We start from the raw sequence: 24,050 nt of genomic DNA on the forward strand, positions 1-24,050 counted from the left end.
CTCTGGCTCCAAAGTTTGTATGCATAACCACAATACTACTTCTCCAAAACCTTTCTTACTACCATTATTATTATTTTATTTTTATCAAATAAGATGATGCAAAAGTTAAAGGATCTAAAGTCTGTCATCCTCAGTCTTTTCTAGGGTCCTTGGTGAAGCTGAAAGCCTCATTCTGGATGTTTCTCGTGGTAGAGATTGCCAGAGAACCACCTGTCTGACCAGTCTTATCACTTTATCACCCTGAATACATATTAGACTCTAGTCGATAATGATCAGTAGACTTGTTATATGTATTTAAAAAATTTTTTTTTAACATTTTGTTTATTTTTGAGAGAGACAGAGACAGAGTACTAGCAGGGGAAGGGCAGAGAGAGAGGGAGACCCAGAATCCAATGCAGGCTCCAGGATCTGAGCTGGCAGCACAGAGCCTGATGAGGGGCTCAAACTCTTGAACCATGAGATCGTGACATGAGCCATAGTCGGACGATTAACCAACTGAGCCACCTAGGTGCCCCTATATGCATTTTTTAACAAAGTGAAATCTTAGTGATATTAAAACAGATTACCTCAACATTAATTGCATTTACGCTCATGCAGAATCTTTTTTTTACTTTTTTTTTTTTTTGAGAGAGAGTACATGCAGGGGGAGAGAGAGAGAATCTTCAGCGGGCTCCATGCTCAGTGTGGAGCCCAGTGTGGGGTTTAATCCCACAACCGTGGGATCATGACCTGAGCTGAAGTCAAGAGTTGGGGGCTCAACCAACTGAGCCACCCAGGCACCCCTCATGTAGAATCTTAATAGCCTACGCTGATCATCCTAGTGCATTAATCTACTTTTACTGCAGTTAAGGTGATTACAACAGCAGTGTATATCTGTGCTCTCATAAAGAAAGACGGTGGGTATCTTGTGCCTCTGCATGGTGTCTTATTCTAAAGGCCAGACTGAAAGTTGCAACTCTGAATCCTTCGAGTGCCCAATTTTTAGATTCTCTCTAGAAAACCTTTCATACCTACTTACCTTGGCAAATTCCTTTTTGAATTTATCTTTAGATTTTCGTTTATAATTGAATATAGCTACTAAGTCAACCCTCACTACCAACATTCTATCCCCAAACCTCTCTGCACAGAAATATTTTCCCCTAGTTTATTCCACTACATATCTTGCTACCACACAACAGGGGTCAGTTTTACTGCCTCTTGAAGCAGATTTCCTCAATGGCCCAGCAGCAGGGCCTCATGACTTTTGGGCCTGGCTTGGTGCAGTTCAGCATTTGTTTTCATTCCAGAACCTAGGTTGAAGGAATAGCAGCACTTTTGGATATTCTGTCTGGAAACTAGAAAATCTTAGCAAGAGGGCAGGGCCATTTCATGCCACTTCATTTAAGGTGCTCACATTTAATTGAACAGAACAAGAACTGATTAAGCTCAACACATAGGGAGTTATGTTCTACTCACAGGGAAGCCGCCATTATAGCTGTGTACACACACTTAATCTGCTTTACCCGGGATAGGACATGATTGAAAATCTGATCTACCTAAAATAATATATTCTCTGTTTTACTTGTTTATATTGAACCATTTAGGTTCAGGTATAAATGGAGACTCAAGGGATATAACTGCCTACCACACAGTGTTTCTTACAGCCATATTAGGAGGAACAATAGTCATTGTCATTGGATTTTTTGCTGTGCTTCTTTGTTATTGCAGGTAAGAAGAATATTAATATGTATAAACACAGAAAACTATCTGATCATAGTATCATGTCAATGTGTTCTGGGTATGACAGTTTATTTATAAAAATCAGCAGTGTGACCTTTAAAATATGTTGATTAAAATAAAACTGGATACAGTCTAAGAGCACTGCATATATAATATATATAATTACATATGTATATAATATATCATGGGATGGTTTTTAAAAATGAATTTTCTAGGTCATAAGTTTTGAACACTTTCTGCTCTCTCTTCTCCTGTAGGGACAAGTGTGGTACTCCGCAGAAGAGAGAAAGAAATATCACTAAACTCGAGGTCCTCAAGAGAGACCAGACAACTTCAACAACACACATAAATCACATCAGTTCAGTCAAAGTTGCATTAAAAGCCGAGGACAAGTCACAGTTATTTAATGCCAAAAACTCCTCATATAGCCCTCAGAAAAAGGAACCATCAAAGGCAGAAGCAGAAGAAAGAGTTTCCATGGTAAAAACTCGGGACAATTTTAAAGTCTACAATGAAGAGGTTTCATTTCTATCAGCCAATCCAAATAATTACTCAAGAAACCCAACACAGTCTTTGGAGCCCAATGTAGGGTCCAAACAACCTAAACACATTAACAACAAACCATCTTCATCTCTAGGTGATGCACAAGAGGAAAAGCGGTATCTCACAGGTAACGAAGAGGTATATGGACATTCCCACATTCCTGAACAGCTTATGCACATCTACAGCCAGCCCATCGCCATCCTTCAAACATCTGACCTTTTCTCCACTCCAGAGCAGTTACATACTGCTAAGTCAGCTACTTTGCCAAGAAAGGGACAGTTAGTCTATGGCCAATTGATGGAACCAGTTAGTAGAGAGAACTTTACACAGACGTTGCCCAAAATGCCAGTGCATTCTCACACACAGCCCCCAGATGCGAGGGAAGAGAATATTCCACTCGAAGGTCAACAGAGCCTGCCATCCCAAACTTCAGACTGGAGCCGGTATTCAAACAGCTTACTAGAATCTGTTTCTGTTCCTGGAACACTAAATGAAGCTGTTGTAATGACTCCCTTTTCATCAGAGCTTCAAGGAATTTCAGAACAGACCCTCCTGGAGTTGTCCAAAGGAAAGCCTTCCCCCCATCCCAGAGCATGGTTTGTATCTCTTGATGGAAAACCAGTCGCACAAGTGAGACATTCCTTCATAGACCTGAAAAAGGGCAAGAGAGCCCAGAGCAATGACACGAGTTTGGACTCTGGGGTGGACATGAATGAGCACCACTCAAGTAGAAAACTCGAGAGGGAGAAAACTTTCATCAAAAGCATGCATCAGCCTAAGATCCTTTACTTAGAAGATTTAGACCTGAGCAGCAGTGAGAGTGGAACCACTGTCTGCTCCCCCGAGGACCCAGCTTTAAGACACATTCTAGATGGAGGGAGTGGAGCTATCATGGAACACCCTGGGGAAGAGTCTCCAGGAAGAAAAAGCACTGTTGAAGATTTTGAAGCCAATATGTCCCCCACTAAAAAAAGGGGCAGACCACCACTAGCCAAAAAAGATAGCAAGACTAATATCTGGAAGAAGCGAGAGGAACGTCCACTGATTCCCATAAATTAACATCAAGGGTGGTTGTGTCTCTGCTCTCTCGTGTTGTTTATTCTTGCTTCGTGTAAATTGCTGTATGAACTTTCTAAGAAGTTGAGACTGAGCAATCTCATGGTCCCTGGACATGTCTCAAGCAGAGTAAATAGTAAAATGGCAATTCACTAACAAAAGAGAAAGATACCAAGGAATGCTTTTTCTGGCCTATTCTTTTCGTTTATTTTTGGGTGATGAATTTGAAGTATCCAAGAGTTCAAAATGTAAAATAGTTTCAAGATGTAAGTTATCTGAAAATGCTCAGCCACTTTAGCCCTCTCGAAAGAACAACTGTGAAATGTGTACTCCTAAAGTTGCTTTCAAAAAATGTTGCTTCTGCTTTGATGACTGCCCCTGTGAAACATTTAGGAATGAAACTGTATTCTTCAGGCATCATAGTCTTGTGAAATGTTACTATTATGTTCTCCTCTGCCTGTCCCTGAAAATAAGGACAAATATTGGGAATTGATGTTATTCTAGAACATAAAGGCCAAACACTATTTTCTTTTTTTTTGCAGTCAACAGCATGTGTACTGTGTCAACCCAAAAATAAATCTTACTTTTAAGATGGGCAAGAAGCTACTTGGTGGTTAGAGAGGAAAATGCCAGCTCTTTGGTTGTTTTTAGATATAACCTCACAGAATAATAAGGTGTTAATTTGTTATTTAGAAATATGGAAAATGAATGCTCTGATACTTTCATTTTTATTTAAAAAAATTTCCCCCTGTTTCTAAAGAGAATTGAGCTTAGCTGTCAAGGAAAACTTCTTACCAGTCTGAACATAAAACAAAACAAAACAAAACAAAACAAAAAACCCGTATCTTTAGTTTAAGACTCATTGATACATGTAGGCAGCTTTAAGATATTTTTTAATTCATTCACTTAAACCTTTTAAACTTGGTTAAAAATAAAGTTTCTTATGAACACCTAAATATTAACTTATTAAAATATTTAATTTTTTTCTGAAATGTTGATAAACAGGAGAAGAAATTCTATTTCCCTAAGACTCAAAACTATCTCCAGAATTTAGGTATATATCCACATGGTCTCTTCTTAAATCACTTATAGAATTTACAATTCTTTTTCTAGTTTTGGAAGTAATATATCCATATTATTTCCATCATAGCAAAGAGTTCGGTATGAACACACTGAACAGCTGTTTTTAATTATAAGTGCTTTCAACTCTGAATTATCATTCATATGTCCTAAAAATAAAGCTCCTTGTTAATTAAAATCAACTCATCCAATTTTCTAAAAATCCCCATGAAGGCAAATGTCTGAAGCAGCTTCCCCTGTCCCTTGGGGGAAGAATAAAACGAAATTGCTTTATTTCTCATTCACGTCTACTCAACATGGGAGCAACATAGACACGCAAGGCACATAAACAAGTTGAAAGAAGCAAAATTAGCCATATTAGCTGTAGTCAAATTATAGATGGATATCCAGTGAAAGACAACAGCTTTTTTTCCCCAAGATAGACTTCAGCCAGTTTTTTCCTACAATTACTTCAGTTTTTCCTATAACACCTAACCTGTCAGGTCACACTCCTCCCATTCTGTATTAACCCAAAGAACTTAAAAACCCATTTTTTACCCAATCCACAGAAGAGCTAAATATTTGGGGGTAATACCTAGGTCTAGTTTTTTGAGGAGGAGGTTTCTTGGTCTACAGAAAGATGCATTAAAAGCGGCATAAATGAAAAGGACTTGGAAAAGGTTAAGGAGTTAGTGCTCTGCTGAAGTGCCTTTGATATAGACTTGCTTTATTGGAAGGATATGAGAACATCTTTCTTTAATGTGCATTTTCTTTGTTAGCCAAATTAAACAGATGTGCAGGTTTTAATTAAAAAACATAGACCTAGTGTTTCATGTTGGAACAATGAATTTTGCATGCAAGTAACATTTCTCTCTTTTGTGTGTTTCTTTGAATCCAGGTTATATTGATAAATTATGTTGTGCCGGAATGAAGTTAGAAACTATATAGTAAGATGTTGCACTTCAATATCTTAAGTTTATATTTTCTCTACCTTTAAATAAAAATATTTGATCTTTTAGTTTGGTAATGGAATACACATGTTGACATAATGGTACACCATTGAAGTATGCCACTTATTCATTCTTATGTAAAGGAAATGAGAAGACGTATCCCCAGGGGCTTTTCTAGAAATACCTTTTCTTTGGTTTCAGAATAAAACCTTATTTTTTTTTTTAATACACTGCACATTCTGTTCTCAGTGGGGAAGTATAGGCAATTTACCTTTTCTAATGATCAAAAATGTGTAACTTCTCATTTTGAGTAGTTCACAAATTTCCTGTTAAAAAAGCTGAAGCCATCTACTTTTTCTTAACCCAAGTAATAATAAGCCTACAATATTCACATCTTTCTTAAATTTTTAAATTGAAAACCAACACAGTTTTTTGCAAATGTAACTCTAGAGAATTTTGATCACAAATTGTTAACATTTGTGTATCCTTTGTATATACTTTGGCTATATCTTAAAAGCAAAATTATCCCTCAATTAACTGATGGATTCGTTTATGAAAGCACAGCTGTGTGTATTTTTGAATACATATTATGATCTTGAGACTTTATAAAATCAATTTTTATGACATTTATGCAGTTTAGGGTTTATGCCCTTTTATATAATACACAGTATACCACGAAGGTCACAAATGTTGAGGAATAAAAGCACTTCTTTGCTTTGGCAATCATTTTCAGATCACTCTCTGTGTTTGAATCCTCTGATATCAATACATATAGAATTTTAGGAATCTGTGGGTCAAATAATGTCCCTCAAAATGTATTGACATTGTAAAGAATTTGACCATTTTAATTTCCATCTCAAACCTTAAGTTGACATTTTGCCCTCTTGTTTCCAAGTATTTCTATCTTTTGTATTTCAACAGAGAAATCTCACATTTCACTGTGTTTATTGCCATTATTACTATATTTACTGCTGAAAACTGTAACAATCTGAAGATTTGTAAAATGTTAAACATAGTTCATTAAAGATAATAAATATAAAAATGTACTTGATTCATTCTTTAATTTTGGGTAAACTACAAAACATTTCTCCCTAAACTGTCATTTAATAATGAATAATAATTCAGTTATTACTTCACCCATTATTACACTCCCTACAGAACAATAAATATTATATATTTGAATACCATTTGGTTATATAATGAACTTGATTTCTCTTTATATTTCATGTTTTCCAAAATTCACGTTTTTACTGTTAAAGCTAAGTATAGAGAAATTATTTTTCCATTCAATGAGAAGAGTTCTTAAGATTGTGTGATAGAATAGAAACTAAATTGCAGTACCCAAAATTTCTAAGTGAGAACAAGATACAATATCACCTCTCCACTTAAAAAATTATTTGGACTTTAAACGTAAGAGCAGATACAAGATACTAACACAAAGGTTGTTCACAATTAAGAGTGTTAGAACTTCAAGAGGTCTTCCGCTCACCTAGTTGAACCATACTTAAGTTCAGGCAGTTTGCACTTTGGGGTTTTAGTATGTATGATTTTTTTATATAACCTCTACACCCAGCATGGGGCTCAAACTTAAAACCCTGAGATCAAGAGGCAAATTCTCTACTTACTGAGTCAGCCAGGGACACCTAGAATATCTTTTAGAATCCTTATCTTGGCTGCCATGTTTTCAGACATTTTGTATAACTTGTATAAATTAATATTGTAGTAGAAATACCTTTGGTTAGTTCTAATGGGAATTGGGCTCTGAATCCATTTACATTTATAGTGGAGATTATGACCCAGCACTATTGTTTGAGATAGACACGTCCATTTGGATCCCTGCAGAGTATAAGCCAGGCTGTGGTTACCTTTTTTCCAAGGCCTGATCTCCCACTGGATAGTATAGAGTCTTAACAGAAATAATGCAGTTTCTGGAGGAGTCATGGAAGACCCAAGCTCACAGGGAATGGATTGTAATAGAAAATAGATTTCATAAATCACAAACATAGCTGCCAAACAGATGATGTTCATGAGCTGGTCATCACAGGCTCATCTCAGAAGGGAAATTAATATGGGACGACTAGTATGTAAGAACTATAGGAGAGGTAGTTGGGTGAAGTTAGGTTAATCACTTCTGATAAATTCACTAAAAAAATCTCCTATCACAGGTGCCTGGGTGGCTCAGTCGGTTGAGAGTCCGACTTTGGCTCAGGTCATGATCTCGCTGTCTGTGAGTTCGAGCCCTGCGTTGGGCTCTGTGCTGACAGCTCAGAGCCTGGAGACTGCTTCGGATTCTGTGTTTCCCTCTCTCTCTGCCTCTCCCCTGCTAGTGCTCTGTCTCTCTCTGTCAAAAATAAATAAACATTAAAAAAAATCTATCAGTACTTGATAATCGTGACAGCTAATTAAGGACGTTTCCCTAAACTACATGCTGTTAATATAGTGCCCGTTAAAATTATACCACAGTGTTCTTTTATCCAGACTGCTTAAAATCACTTTTTGGCCTTCTTTTTATAGGTAGATTTCTCTATTATGGTTTACAGTGAAATAAACTAATTCTATCAGTAAGCTCTCTCTGAATCAATTGTGGGGTTAATTCAAGAACTCTGCTCTATTGTCCCTAGATTTGGATTTATTTGCTCCATCAAAATCCTTGATTTGCTTACTTTCTTTATCCTTTATTTTGAACCTCTGCTTATTTTAGGATTATGGACTTATGTCCATTGTTTTTTTTTTTTTTATAAAAACATTTTCAGAATTTGACTAGAAAAAAGTCATCTAGAAATAAACCATATTGATTTTAATCAATTTATAATGTTAAATACCAAAAAGGTAATAAAATCAATTCAAATGATAGAAAAACATTTTCACTTAATATATATGGCAATTTTCTTAGGGAAAAAGTTGTGATAATTATTTTCTTTCTAAATTAGATAAACTTAAGGATCATATTTTAAAATTACTTGAGTTGTTTATCAAAACATTGCAATAACACTTCTTTTCACTTTGTTAGCTATAGTAGATAAATACCTACCTGCTTCTGTTGGGAAAGTTTACATGTTGAGAAATATATGATATTTTTTTTCCCTTTGACAAAACCTTTCTTGATTGAAGCTTTTATTTCCTGGTTTTCAAACCTATACTTGCTATGGTTGCAAATAATATTTCATAGTCCTGTAGGGATACCCAATTTCCCACATGATTTAGTTTTGTTTTTTTTTTTGGTCTGTACTTCAGCCTGAAATTAGAAGTTTCATAATTCATATGTTGACTGATTCTAATCCTTATAGACCTTATTAAAACACTTGACTAACCGCAGACAGTCTGATTCAAAACAAACCAGATAATTACATTCCCAGGAGTCTCTGGGCTTATTACACTTGAACAGCTTTGTTAAAAACCTTTCCTAAATACTGTATTGAAAAGCATAATTGTGGCTATTAAGCAACATAGAGTAATTGGCTGAAAATAATTTTTATTTTATATATTTCTATAGTTCAGTCCAGAAAGTGTAGATTTTTGTTTTACATAGGAAATATTTCTTTCAAGTATATTTATTCAGCTTAAATTTGCCTCCAATATCCAGCTTTCTGTTATAAATGATATTTTGAAACCCTGATTTCTAATTTAGATAACTTCTGAAAGATTTGTGTAAATTAGATACAGAAATGTCTCATTATTAACATGTACTTTTATAGATACTTAGTTCTTGTTACTAAGTTTTTTCATTTAGTGTTTATTACTGATTTTTGGGGGTGTCTGGGGGAGATTAGTCCTTTTCTTTCAGATGTTCTGAGTTATAAGGTTTGGTGGGGCATCTAGATTTCCACTGCATCTTTGAATCCATCTTGGATTAGCTACTCAGGTAACATCAGATGTTAGTTCTTATGCAGATAGTAGAGACTTGGAAAATTCCAGATGATTGTTTGGAATTAAAGGTGAAGGGGAGATGTCTCAGAAAGAGTGTGTAAGGTGAGAAAAGATTTCCACTGAAATCATTAAATTATTTGTGTAATAAATAACTTAAAATATAAATAAAATATCAATAATATTAACTTTTATAAATAAACATGTATTTAAGTTGGAAAAAAGAGTGACTTCAGTCATTAAATTTTATGAATTTTTATGAATGTGACTTTTTAAATGAAATTTTATGAATGTGACTTTCACTTTATATCTCATTGGGTATAAATTCAATTGTTGTAAGTAGAATTTTATTTAAAAATAAGTGGCAGGGAGCTTAGGTGGCTCAGTCAGTTAAGTGTCTGACTCTTGGTCTTGGCTCAGGTCATGGTCCCATGGTTTGTGAGACTGAGCCATAAATTGAGCTCCTTCCTTACTGACAGTGCAGAGCTCTCTTTCTCCCTTCCTTTCTGTCCCTCTCCCACTCATGTGCACGCTCTCTTTCTCCCTCTCTCTCTCTGAAACTAAACTTTAAGAAAAAATGATGAATAACTATTTTTATGTTAATTTCTATCCTCTTCACTGAAATTTTTTTCTGTATAGCATTTTCACAATGTAGATTTTCAGTAAACATTTGACAAACATAGGAACAAAAGTCAGGAGGATCTGGGTTCAAATCATGATGATTCACATTTCTAGCAAATTTCAATTTCCTCATGTTATAGCCATCTAGCTACGCCCACAACGGTGATACCTCCTTTACATGGCTGATGGAAAACTTAAATAAGGTGGTATAGAGGAAAAGCACAGGCTAGGCAAATATTAGTTATTGTTTGTTTGTTTTGCAAGAGAGCAAGGACATGTGCACGTGGTGGGGGATGGGACAGAGGAGAGGGAGAGAGAATCTTAAGCAGGCTCCGTGCCCAGCAGGGAGCCCAACATGGGGCTCTATTTCATGAACTGTGAGATCATGACCTGAGCCGAAATTAAGAGCCTGACGCTTACCTGACTGAGCCACCTAGGTACTCTTGGTTATTGTTTTTTGACACTACATTTGATGAATTCAAATTATAAGGGGTTGCTTTTTGTGGTTCAACCTTGTTAACCAACATTATCTCATTTAAGGTTTCATTAGCATCACTGCAAACTAATTGGTATTTGAAGGCTACACTTTGATAATTGACTGAGTTCTTACAGCCATTATTGTGTTTTTCATCAGGACCACTAGATATTGGGGGAAAAAAAGAGAATCACTAAAATTAGGGGGAAGGGGATCCAAGGTGGTGGTGTAGGAAGACCCTCCTCTCAGGAACACAACAAACTTACAGCTATATATAGAATAATTTTCCTCTGAAAGGGAGGAACCAGAGAGTTAGATGAACAATGTATTCACAACAATTCAACATATTCACAACAAAGAGATGCACTGAGAAGAATAAAAGAGGCAAAGACATGACCTTGTTATGGATCCCACTGAAGATGTGGTGACCCCACAATCAGGAAGGATCTCCAAAATATGGGACTCTCTTTTGAGAAGTGAAGGGACTATTCCCACACTAGGCATCACAACACTTGGAGCTGGCACTGGAAAGATGAACTCCCAAAATGTCTGGCATTGAAAATCAGGGCAATAAAAATCAGTAGAATCGCAGAGCTATAGGGAACAGAAATCCCACTCTCATAGGGCTTGCACACAAACCCATTTGCCCTGAGATCTAAGACTAAGCCATAAGCAAGGGAGACACACTTACTAATTTTATTTTATTTTAAAAAATTTTTTAAATGTTTATTAATTTTTGACAGAGAGTCAGAGCATGAGCAGGTGAGGGGCAGAGAAAGAGGGAGACACAGAATCTGAAGCAGGCTCCAGGCTCCAAGCTGTCAGCCCAGAGCCTGACGCAGGGCTCGAACTCATGGAGTGTGAGATCATGACCTGAGCTGAAGTCGGACGCTCAGCTGACTGAGCCACCCAGGCACCCCTACATACTTACTAATTTTAAAGCAGTTTCTGGAGAGGCAGAAATCTTCAGGGACTTTATCCAGGGATGGAAGTCCTCACAGACACTATTTTTACAATCTCATTCTTAACGTGCTAGTAACAGAGCCAAAAGGCACAATTTTTGGTGCCCTCCCTCTAACCTGCGAGCACCAGAGCGAATGATCTGCCTACCCTGTGCCATAACTGAACTGGGTGAGAATCAAGACCTCACTCATAAAACATAACACCCAACCCCCAACAAGGTCAAGTCAGAGTTCTGAGCCCCATTCCCCTTGCTCAGCAGTGGAGAGACAAACAGACTGAGTTAGAGCATCAGGTCCTGCCCAGCCCTCACAGATACCAAGCTACAACTGGCCAAGGGAGTATCCTGAGCCCTTCCCTCCCTATTCAGCACCTAAGATACAACTGGGTTAGGTGAGCACCCTGAACCATGGCTATTCTGCACGGAAGTGGAATGGATGAGTGCCCTGGGCTTTGCACAGCAGCTGTAGCCCTATCACAGCTGCTGGGCAATAGCCTATATGAAGGATGCTCATATAGTTCCTGGCTCTGGTGACCAAGCCTAGTTCTGGTTACCAAGGGAGATTGTACTTCTGGCCCACATGGAACAGCTCCTATACAAGACCAGTCCTTCAAGACTAAGGGAGGTAGCTGTTTTGCCTAATACACATAGACAAACAGAAACAGGCAAAATGAGACAGAGGAAAATGTTCCAAGATAAAAACATGGCAAATCCCCAGAAAAAGACTGTAATAAAATGGAGACAAGGAACCTATGTAATACAGAATTCAAAGTAATGGTCATGAAGACACTCACGGAACTTGGGAGAATTAGATGAACACAGACAGCAAGAACTTCAACAACGAGTTAGAAAATAAAAGCAAGTACCAAACAAAAGTCATAACTGGACTGAAAAATACACTATTGGGGTACAGCAGCATTACTGATGAAATAGAAGCACAAATCAACAAGCTGGAAGACAAAGCAACAGAAAACATCCACACAGAGCAGCAGAATGAAAAAAGGAGTTAAAGAAAAAGTGAGGATACCTTAAGGGAGCTCGGGGACAACATCAAAGGGAAATAACTTTCACATTATATATATCTCAGAAGGAAGAGAGAGAAAAAAAGTGCCAGAAAAATTATTTGAAGAAATAATACCTGAAAATTTCCCTAACCTGGGGAAGGAAACAGACATCCAGATCCAGGAAGCCCAGAGAATTCCAAACAAGATGAATCCAAAGAGAAACACACTGAAACACATTGTAGTTAAAATGATAAAATTTAAGGATAAAGAGAATCTTAAAATCAACAAGAGATAAGCAACATATGGATAAAAGAATTTTCATATGGGTGTCAGCAGATGTCTCAGAAAATTTACAGGCCAGAAGGGAGTGGCATGAGATATCCAAAGGGTTGAGAGGGAATAACCACCAACCAAGAAATCTCTACGGAGGCAAGGTTATCATTCAGAATTGAAGGAGAGATTAAGAATTCTCCATACAAGCAAAAGCCAAAGTTCTTCACCACTAAACCAGCCTTGCAAGAAATGTTAAAAGGACCTCTCTGAGCTAAAAAGAAAAGGCACTAATTAATAATAAGAAAATATAGGAGAGTAGATGTGTCACCAGAAGAGATTTATAAATAAAGGTGGTAGATCAACTACTTATAAAAGTATGAAGGATAAAAGATAGAAGTAGTAAAATTAATTTAAAAAAATGCAGTAAAAGCTAAAAACTTGGTTTGCAAGCACGATTTGTTCTGGAAACATGCTTGAAATTCAAAGGACTCATATATCAAAGTGAATTTCAAAACCATTGGCTTACTTGTGATCATGTGACATTCAGCGTCACATTCTACTTGCATTGCAAGACATCACTCGTTTATCATGTTAAAATTTATTAGAAATGTTTGGCTTGTAGAACACTTGCAGAACAAGTTACTCACAATCCAAGGTTTTACTGTATAATAATTAAGGAATATATGAAGTCCATAAAATAAAAGATGCAAGATGTGGGTTCCAATCCAAGATGGTGATGTAGGAAGACCCTGAACTCACCTCCCCACTAGACATACCAAATCTATACCTGTTTATAGAATAATTCCTCTTGAAGAACAACTGAGGACTGGCTGGACAGTTTCTGCGCAACAAAAGACAGACCACACAGAGATAGAGAATGGCAAGAAAGACAAAGACACAGTAAGGGAAAAAACCAACCTCCTGCTGTGAACTACAGTGGGGAGAAATAGTACTACAGGACCATGAACAGATTGATTTGCTTTGGAGCACAGAAAAAAAGCAATGGTCTAAAAAGGCAACTAGAATATAAAGAAACCAGCTCTAAAACCCTGCCAAACAGTGGGGTTGCTGCTAGAACTCTCCAGGTTCAAGGGGCTGGTGAGCCATGGTTTATACGCCCCCTCCATCTTGATAGCACAGATGGGAACCATAGCTGGCCTGGTGCCTCAGTAGGCCTCGGGACCCTAGTCTACTCTGGCCCTGGATGCCCTGGCTACAGGAAAAAAAAAAGCCATGGTTTAAACACCTAGAATATAAAGAAACTAGCCCCTAGAACCCTCTCAAATGGTAAGGAAGTTGCTGGAACTCTTTCCAGGTCAGAGGGGCTGGCAAATACCATAGTTTATGTTCCCTCTCTACCTTGATAGTATGGACAGGAAGTGGGTCCAGATGTTCGAGTTGGCTTGCTGCCTCGGTGAGCCCCACAAGGTGACTTCAGCATGGCATTCACTGGGACAATACAGCTCCAGCCATCTTGCCAAGGTGACACGGGTGCCAATCACCCTGGAACACTCCAGGCCCACCCCAATTTGGCTCCTAGGGCACCCCCAGTGCAGAGTCCTTTGAGCCCTTCTAGTTCATGTCTGTTTGGGATCCAGCTACCTTGCCAGGGTGCTTCTTGGATGGATCACCCCATGAACCACAGCCTGTGCTCTGTTCCAACTGTCCCACCAGAGCATGCCCTGCATAGAGCATTTTGGGACAGCCTGGTTCACACTCCACCTTGGCTCCAGCTGCTGTGCCAAGGCACCCCTTGCACAGAGTACCCTGGGATACCCTGCCTTGCACCCACTTCAGCTAGGGCTGTCTTACCAGAGCCCCACCTAGGCTCCAGCTACCATACCGGAGCAACCCCTGCACAGAGCACTCTGTCACCTCCTGGCCTGCACCCCAGCTTGGCTCCTGCCACTCTGCCAGTCTACTCCCTGTGTGGAACACCCTAAGACCCTCTGGCTTGCACCAAAATTTTGCCCCCCAATTTAGCTTTAGCTGTCCTAATAGGGCATTTTCTATGCAAAGAGCCCCAGCATCACCTGGGACATGTCTACTTCAGCTCCAGCCATCCTGCCACAGCAACCCCAGCATGGAGTGCTCTGGGACCTCCTGTCCACATCAACCACAGCACCAGCCAGCCAGCTAAAGTCCCCAGGCACACACTCTACACACAGGGGTGACCATACAGAAAACCATTTCTTCAAATTTAGGAGAAGTAGCTCTTTTACCTAATTCATAGAAATAAACACAGAAAGTCAAGAAAAATGAGACAGAGGAATATGCTGCAAATAAAAGAAAAAGATAAAATGTTAGAAAAGTAACTAAATGAAATGGAGATAAGAAATATGCCTGATAGATAGTTTAAAGTAATGATCATAATGATGCTTACTGGGCTGGAGAGAAGAATAGAAGAACTCAGTGAGAACTTCAACAGAGAGATAGAAAATATAAAAAAGAAGCAATTAGAGTTAAAAAACACAACTGAAATGATAAAGAGAGAAAGAAGCAGAAAACTTATTTGAAAAAATAATAATTGGAAACTTCTCTAACATGGGGAAGAAAACAGAAATCCAGATTCAGGAAGCAGATAGAGCTCCAAACAAGGTGAACCAAGGAGGTCCACACTGTGACACATAATTAAAATGTCAAAGATTTAAGATAGAGTTTAAAAGAAGCAAGAGAGAAGCAAAATTTTATATATAGGAAACCCCATAAGGCTATCACCTGATTTTTCATCAGAAACTTTACAGTCCAAAAGGGAATACCATAATCCATTCAAAGTGCTAAAAGAAAAAGGCCCACAACTGAGAATACTCTATTCAGCAAGACTGTCATTCAAAATGGAAGGAGAGATAGTTTCCCAGGCAAACAAAAGTTAAAGGAGGCCATCATTACTAAACAGTCTTATAAGAAATGTTAAAAGGACTTCCTTAAGTCGAAAAGAACATAATTAGAAGAAAATTATGAATAAAAAGATGTAAAATATGACAACATATATATAAAACATGATGGAGGGAATAAAGAAGATTTTTAAGAATGTACTCAAACATAAGTGATCATAATATAGACAATATAGACCATTATACACTTAGGATGTTATACATGCACCTCATGGTAACCACAAACCCAAAACTTTTAACAAATATACAAAAAGAGAAAGAAAGAAAAACATAACATTACAGAAAGTCATCAATTACAAAAAAAGAGGGCAAGAAGAAAAGAACAGAGAACTACAGAAACAACCAGAAAACAAATTTTAAAACTGGCAATAACTGTATATCTATCAGTAATCAATAAATGATCTAAATACTCTAATCAAAAAATATAGGTTGGTGAATGAATAAATAAACAAGACCCATCTATATGCTGCCTACAAGAGACTCATTTCAGACTCACAGACTGAAAATAAATGAGGGAAAAAGATATTCCATAAAAATGGAAGGAAAAAAAAGAAGCTGGGTAGCAATACTCATATCAGAAAAAAATAGACTTTAAAGCAGGCTGTAATATGAGAAAACGAAGGTATCAATTCAACAAGAAGGTATAACAATTGTAAATATCTATGCACCCAACATGAAAGCATCTAAATACATAAAGTAAATATTAACAGACATAAAGGGAGAAATTGACAGTTATAAAATAATAGTAGGGGACTTTAACACCCCACTTACATCAACGGATAAATCATCTAGGCAGAAAATCAGTAAGAAAACAGTGTCTTTGGGTGCCTGGGTAGCTCAGTCAGTTGAGCATCCAACTTCAGCTCAGGTCATAATCTCACACTCCATGAGTTCGAGTCCCACGCCCGGCTCTGTGCTGACAGCTCAGAATCTGGAGCCTGCTTCAGATTCTGTGTCTCCCTCTCTCTCTGTCCCTCCCCTGCTCATGCTCTGTCTCTCTCTGTCTCAAAAATAAATAAAAACATTAAAAAAACTAAAGAAAACAGTGTCTTTGAACACTCCATTAGACTAGATAGACTTAACATATATGCAGAACATTACATTCAAAATCAGCAGAATATACATTCTTTTCAAGTGCACATGAAACATTCTCCAGCGTAGATCATATGTTAGGCCACGAAACAATTCTCAATAAATTTAAGAAAACTGAAATAATATCATTCATCTTTTTTTTTTAATTTTTTAAAAAATGTTTACCTTAAAAATTTTTTTTAAGTTATTTATTTTTGAAAGAGTGTCAGAGTGTGAGCAGGGGGAGGGGCAGAGAGACAGGGAGACACAGAATCTGAAGCAGGCTCCAGGATCTGAGCTGTTAGCACAGAGCCTGGCGTGGGGCTCGAACTCATGAACCATGAGATCATGACCTGGGCCAAAGTTGGTTGCTTAACTGGCTGAGCTATCCAGGAATCCCTATCATGCATCTTTTCTAACTATAACATTATGAAACTAGAAATCAATCATAAGAAAAAACACTGGCAAAAACACAAACATGTGGAGGATAAACAACATGCTACTGAACAACCAATGGGTCAATGAAGAAATCGAAGAGGAAATTTAAAAAAATATGTAGAAATTAATCAAAATGAAACAGTGGTCCAAATCTGTAGGAGGCAGTTAAAGCAGTTGTAAGAGGTAAATTTATATAGTGATATAGGCCTACCTCAAGAAATAAGAAAAATCTCAATCTAACCTTATGCCAAAAGGGTCTTAAAAAAAGAACAAAGAAAACCCAAGGTGAGTAGAAGGAAGAAAATAATAAAGATCAGAACAGAAATAAATAGAGACTAAAAAATAAAATAGAAAAGATCAGTGAAACCAAGGGCTGGTTCTAAAACTGACAAACCTGGGGCGCCTGGGTGGCTCGGTCGGTTAAGCGTCCGACTTCGGCTCAGGTCATGATCTCACGGTCCGTGAGTTCAAGCCCCACGTCGGGCTCTGTGCTGACAGCTCAGAGCCTGGAGCCTGTTTCAGATTCTGTGTCTCCCTCTCTCTCTCCCACTCCCCTGTTCATGCTCTGTCTCTCTCTGTCTCAAAAATAAATAAACGTTAAAAAAAAATTAAAATTGACAAACCTTTAGCTAGACTCATCACAAAAAAATGAGAATGGAGTCAAGTAAATAAAATCAGAAACAAAAAAGGAGAAATTACAACCAATACCACAGAAATACAAATCATAAAAATATCATAAATAATTATATGATAACAAATTAGACAATCTAGAAAAAAATGGATAAATCCCTAGAAACATACAGTCTTCAAAGACTGAATCATGAAGAAATAGAAAATCTGAACAGACTGACTACTAGTAATGGAATTGAGACATTAATAAAAACTTCCCCCAGACAAAAGTCCAGGTCCAGGTGGCTTCACAAGTGATTTCTACCAAATATTTAAAGATTAGTTAATACCTAAACTCCTCAAATTATTCCAAAAATTGAAGAGGAAGGAATGCTACCAAATTCATTTTACAAGGCCAACATTACCCTATGATTAAAACCAGACAAAGACACTCCAAAAAGAAAAAAGAAAGAAAATTACAGGCTGATATCCCCGATAAACATAAATACAAATCCTCAACAAAACATTAAAGAACATCATATACCATGACCAAGTGGGATTCACCTCAAGGATGCAAGAATGGTTTAATACCACAAATCAATCAACACAATGTACCACATACCACAATGAGAAATAAAAGTCATATGATCATTTCAGTAGATGCAGAAAAAACATTTGACAAAATTCAGCATCCACTTATGATAAAAACTCTCAACAAAGAGCATTTAGAGAGAATATATCTCAACATAATGAAGGTTGTATAGGACAAACCCACAGCTAATATCATATGCAATGGTGAAAATCTGAAAGTGTTTCCTCTAAGATAAGGAATAAGAAAAGGATGCCCACTCTTGCCACTTTTATTCAACATAGCATTGGAAGTCCTAACCAGAGCAATTAGGCAAAAACAAAAACAAACACAACAAACAAACAAAACCCAAAACAAAGCCAAAAGCAAACCAAAACAAAATGAAACAAAAAAATCCCCAAACAACAACAAAAAAAACAAGTCATCCAATTTGAAAAAAAAGGTAGTAAAGCTGTCACTATTTGCAGATGACATGATACTATATATAGAAAACCCTAAAGATCCTACCAAAAAACTGTCAGAATAAGTGAATTCAATAAAATTTCAGGATATAAAATTAATACATAGGAATCTGTTTTTATACACCAATAATCAACTATGAGAAAGAAATTAAGAAAACAATCCAATTTACAATTGAATCATAAAGAATGGAATACTTATGAATACATTTAACCAAAGAGGTGAAAGACCTGTACTCTGAAATCCATAAGATACTGACGAAAGAAATTGAAGACAACACGAGTGAATGGAAAGATATTCTATACTCACAGTTTGGAAAAAATATTTTTAAATGTTTACAATACCCAACGTAATCTACAGATTTAACATAATCCCTGTCAAAGTGCCAACATGTTTTACAGAATTAGAACATATAATCCTAAAGTTTACATGGAATCACAAAAGATCCCAAATAGACAAAGCAATCTTGATGAAAAAAACAAAGCTGGAAGTATTACCATCACAGATTTCAAGGTGTACTATAAAAGCTGCACTGATCAAATTAGCTGTACTAATCATGGTATTGGCACAAAAACAGACACACAGACCAATGAAATAGAATAGAGAGACCAGAAATAACCCCCCACTTATATGGTCAATTAATCTATGACAGAGGAGGCAAGAATATAAAATGGGGAAAAGACAGTCTCTGCAAATGAGGCTGGGAAAACTGGACAGCTACCTAGAAAAGAATGAAACTGGACCACTTTCTTATACTATACACAAAAATAAACTCAAAATGGATTAAAGACCTAAATATGAGACATAAACCTCCTAGAAGAAAACATAGAGGGTAAGCTATAGAACACTGTTCACAGCAATATTTTTTTTGGACAGGTCTTCTCAGGCAAGTGCAACAATAGCAAAAATAAACAAATGGGACTATGCCAAAAATAAAAAGCAGAGAAAAAAAATCAACAAACTCAAAAAGCAACCTATGGAATGGGAAGAGATATTTGCAAATGATATATCCAATAAGGGTCGATATCCAAATTATATAAAGAACTCATACACTTCAATAACAACAAAAATTGAACACAATTAAAACACGGGCAGAAGACCTGAATAGGCATTTTCCAAAGTAGACATATGGGTGGCCAAAAGGCACATGAAAAGATGCTCAACATCAATAATTATCAGAGAAATGCAAATCAAAACTATAATGAGATATTACCTCATACCAATCAAAATGGCTATTATCAAAAGAACAAGATATAACAAGTGCTGATGAGGATGTGCAGAAAATGGAACACTTGTGCACTGTTGGTGGGAATGTAAATTGGTGTACTCGGAAAACGGTATGGAGGATCCTCAAAATTTTAAAATAGAAATACCATATGATCCAGAAATTCTACTTTTGGGTGTTTATTCAACAAAAATGAAAATGATAATTCAAAAAGATATATGCACCCCATGTTCTTTGCAGCATTTTTTTTTCAATAGCCATGACATGAAAGCAATCTTTGTCCATCAATAGGTGAATGGATAAAGAAGATGTGAGACATATGTATGTGTGTATGTGTGTGTGCGTGTGTGTGTGTGAGATATATTACTCAGCCATAAAAAAGAATCAAATCTTGCCATTTGTGATAACACGAATGAACCTAAAGGGTATTATACTAAGTGAAATAAGATAAAGACAAATACCGTATGCTTTGATTTATACTTGGAATCTAAAAAATAAAACAAACAGAATAGAAGCAGTTCATAGATACAGAGAATAAACTTACAGTTGCCAGAGGGGAGGGGGTTCAGGGAATGGGCAAAATAGGTGAAGAGGATTATAGGTACAAACTTCCAGTTACAAAATAAATTAAGTCTCATGGATGTAATATATAGCATAGGGAATATAGTCAATAATATTGTAGCAACTTTGTATAGTGGCAGATAGTAACTGGGCCTGTGGTGGTGATCATTTCATAATGTATAAAAATATGAATCACTGTGTTACATACCTGAAACTAATATAATATTGTAGGTCAATTAGGGGATTTAATAGGATGGGGTAATACAGCTCAGATGCTCTCATGCATAGTTTGCTTCTCATACTTCATACTAAATCTCATATAACTGTAATAATTGCTCAGCTATCTAGAATGATTTAGCAATAACTGTTGAAAAGGCATTATGAAGAATGTTTTAATGGGCCTGTTATTCAGTGATTCATCAATTGAAGGAAAATGGCTTATTTTTAACATCTGCCACCCCAGTATTTTTTTGTAATTTTTTATTAAGTCATATTATAAGTTACACAATTTTAAAGTATTTAATTATAGTTTTCTTCAGAAAAAAAATGCTTCTAGAAAAGTTTTTTTTCTTGATCTTTTCACTCATAGTTTGAATATATTCTAAACTTTTAAGAGACCGTACCAAAATATAGGAAATTTCCCCATAGCCTGAAGACTCAAGTCCATAGAAGAAAAATGTGTTTTAAGTATAGAGAATGCTCAGTTATCAAGCTAACCATTTCTTCAAAGGGTTTATTGAGACCTACCCTTTTGCAGAGCTGGTACTCACTTCACATTTCCTACTGCCATCTTATTAATGTAGGAGGAACACCAGGAAGCTGAGAAGTACCTTTTCTGGAGAGGCGTGTTTATAAAGGGAGCTATCCCCTTCACCTCACCTTCTATGGTGGTGAAGAGAACACCTTACTGGTATTTCTTCCAGAACCTTGGGTGGGGAATAAGAAGGTCACTGGTGAAGTTTGGGGGTTCCCACAATAAGGGAACATAGATACCTTTTCCCATAATAGTGAAAATGTGCCCCAGAGGGTTAATGAGACTAAAACAATCACCAGCAAGAACCCCCCTGATCTCCCTTTTTCTTCACAGGAATATTAACCTTATCTTTTAGAGGCAAACAGGAAGAGCCCCTGCTGGCCTAAATCAGTTTGAGCTTGACCAGCAACTCACAACTATGCAGATGGACCCTGGAGTGTCTAGCAGTTACTTCTACCTCTTTATAATGTTAGAATCTCCACCCAATGAGAGACACAAGCTTCGTTAACATAGGATGCATGCCTAGGTATGTTTTCTAAGTATGCCTGTGCAACCTTATGCCCACCTCTACATATGATGACAAAACTCCCCTTTCTGAATATTCATCCTACCTAAATAAAAGAAATCCACTCATTCCCACATGGGGAGTCATGGCTTTGGAAGTTATTCCCTGTGATCGCCTTATTTGCTGCAAATAAAGTTTCCTTTGTTTGACACCTCCACCTGGTGCAGTCTCTATCTGTAATGACTGGGTTCAGGACAGCTCTCCCTTCCTCTTCCCATCTCCCCCCTCCCCCTGCTGTGAATGTGCCACTTTGGCATATGAAGTATTTTGAGCTGAAAGCAGTTGAATCTCTATGGGCTCAAAAGAAACTTTTGTCCCTCCCTTAACCATACAGAAACAGCTAAACTGGTGGTCTTCCCCAGAATCAGGGTTATTAACAGAGATAAATTTTATCTGAATGACCCATGTGTATGGCAGGGCAAACATCTAATTACCAAACATTTGCTCTTCTTATCACCCTGTGAATTGCATTCCTTTCCTCTGAAGTTCCAGACCCCCACCCTCTTCTCCTTAGCTCAGGATGACATATATACCTCATTTTGCCTATTTTTGGAATTCCCATGTCTGTGCAGATTCCCTGTACATATGCTATTAAATTTGATTTTCTCCTGTTAATCTGTCTCATGTCAACTTGATTCTTAGTCCAGCTAGAAGGATCTTTGAGGGGACAGGAATTCCTACTCCCTGACAGTAACTCACCAAGGAGTAAACCCAGATTAGTTTGATTACAAAAGGATCCCTGCCCTGTCCTAGTACAAGTGGGGAAAGAGCATTAGGGGAGATGGCATTGTGATTCTGATCAGGTGGGAAGAATTACTCCTTTACCAAAGAGGCCTAGAGTGTAAGGACTAAAAAAAACTTCAGAGATCTTATTTATGAGAAGTGTGAGTTAGAGAGTTCCAGCGGTTAACACCAGGCCACAAAACCCATTAGAAGCTGAAATCTTATAGGGATCAAAAGTCCCTAGTTTCAGTCCTACTTTATTCTTTCTTTCTCCCAGCAACTTGAAGGCTTTCTTTTTTGATCTTTTAATCCAGAGATCATTATGTTATCTCACTTTAAAGTAATCTTTAATTGATTCCAACTACACAATATTTTCTGAAGTTCATAAAAGCAAAATATCTTTCTAAACAAGAAAGAGTAGCTAACTTATATTTACAGATTACAACTTCCTACTTCCCATATTTTATTTCCCTGGCCTGTAGTGTTTTGTCAGTACTCTTCAAACTTGGTAGCTGTGCCATCTAAGGTGCTTTGTTTTTGTTTTAACATTCTTGGGTCCTATTTCCAGAAATTCCAAGTAGGTCGGCCCACAACAAAATATATTTACTAGAAGATAAACAGGTGATTTTGATGATGAGCAAGATTTGTAAATCTAATACCTAATACTTTTCTAATGTAAATGTGGTCCTTAGACCAGCAATATCAGCAACACCTGTGAACTTGTTACAAATGCAGACTCTTAGGGGCTGCTCCCACACACATTTCATTCACATTCACATTTTAATAAGATCTCCCAAGTGACTTGTGGGCAATACAGTTTGAGAAGCACAACTCTAATCCTCATCTCTGCAAGTAAAGTCTTTTAGGATCTGACTTACATGCTATGGAAATCTCACGGACTATCAGGAAAACCCCCCTGGTCCATTCTTTCTTTGGCCCATATACAAAAACATTTCTTTCTACTGGAACAGTGCATTCTAAACCCACTGGTTTTTGTTTTTATTGTTCTAAGTCCTTGAAATTTCTAAGATATTTCTGGCCTTGGGATGTTGCATTTGTCCTTCCCTCTTTGGAATGCTCCTGCCTGTTTCTGATTGTTGTTATTAAGGTCTCTGATGAATTCCTTAGACCTCCTCCCACCCTGTCTAAATTGGCTTCTGAACCCTAATCCCTAGACACTCCCTATCATATTATCTTGCTCTTATGCTTTCTGTTCATTCTCACTGTTTGAAATTACCTAGGTTGTCTACTTGATGAAGTTTTGGTGTGATGGTGGGGTTTGGAGCTGATGAGCAAGAAAGAATTCTTGAAGACATCTTTGGTGCACAAAAAAAGGTGATTTTATTAAAGCATGGGGATAGGACCCATGGGCACTGGGGTTGTGAAGAAAGACTGGTTATATACCATGGACTTGGAAGAGGTAAAGTCAAAAGGGAAGTTTCCAAAGAGATTTTCAAATGCTAAAGACTCATAGATTACCAGAGGCCTAGCTATTGTCAAGCTAAAGTTGTTTTTCTCTTTTGCAAGGCATTAACATTAAGACAGTAGGGAGTTCCTGGACTTAGGCTATTGATGGAATTGGCTTTTTCTTGTAAACTGGTGGAGACTCTTATCAACTTAACCATTTTTTTTGGTCC

General features: G+C 37.2%; 1 protein-coding gene and 1 long non-coding RNA gene across 2 annotated transcripts in view; one reads left to right on the forward strand and one right to left on the reverse strand.

Annotated features, from left to right (window-relative positions):
* FAM171B (family with sequence similarity 171 member B) overlaps positions 1-6,373 on the forward strand; it is a 64,752-nt gene extending 58,379 nt beyond the window's left edge. The window contains exons 7-8 of the mRNA XM_023259537.2: positions 1,584-1,707; positions 1,977-6,373. Of these exons, the coding sequence (XP_023115305.2) occupies positions 1,584-1,707; positions 1,977-3,321 (1,469 nt within the window). The 3' untranslated portion in view covers positions 3,322-6,373. The remainder of the gene's footprint in view (positions 1-1,583; positions 1,708-1,976) is intronic.
* Positions 1-24,050, reverse strand: part of LOC123379205 — a 65,748-nt gene that overhangs the window by 3,810 nt on the left and 37,888 nt on the right. The window lies entirely within an intron of this gene.

Source organism: Felis catus, chromosome C1 (genome assembly GCF_018350175.1).
Source record: "Felis catus isolate Fca126 chromosome C1, F.catus_Fca126_mat1.0, whole genome shotgun sequence".
NCBI lineage: Eukaryota > Metazoa > Chordata > Mammalia > Carnivora > Felidae > Felis > Felis catus.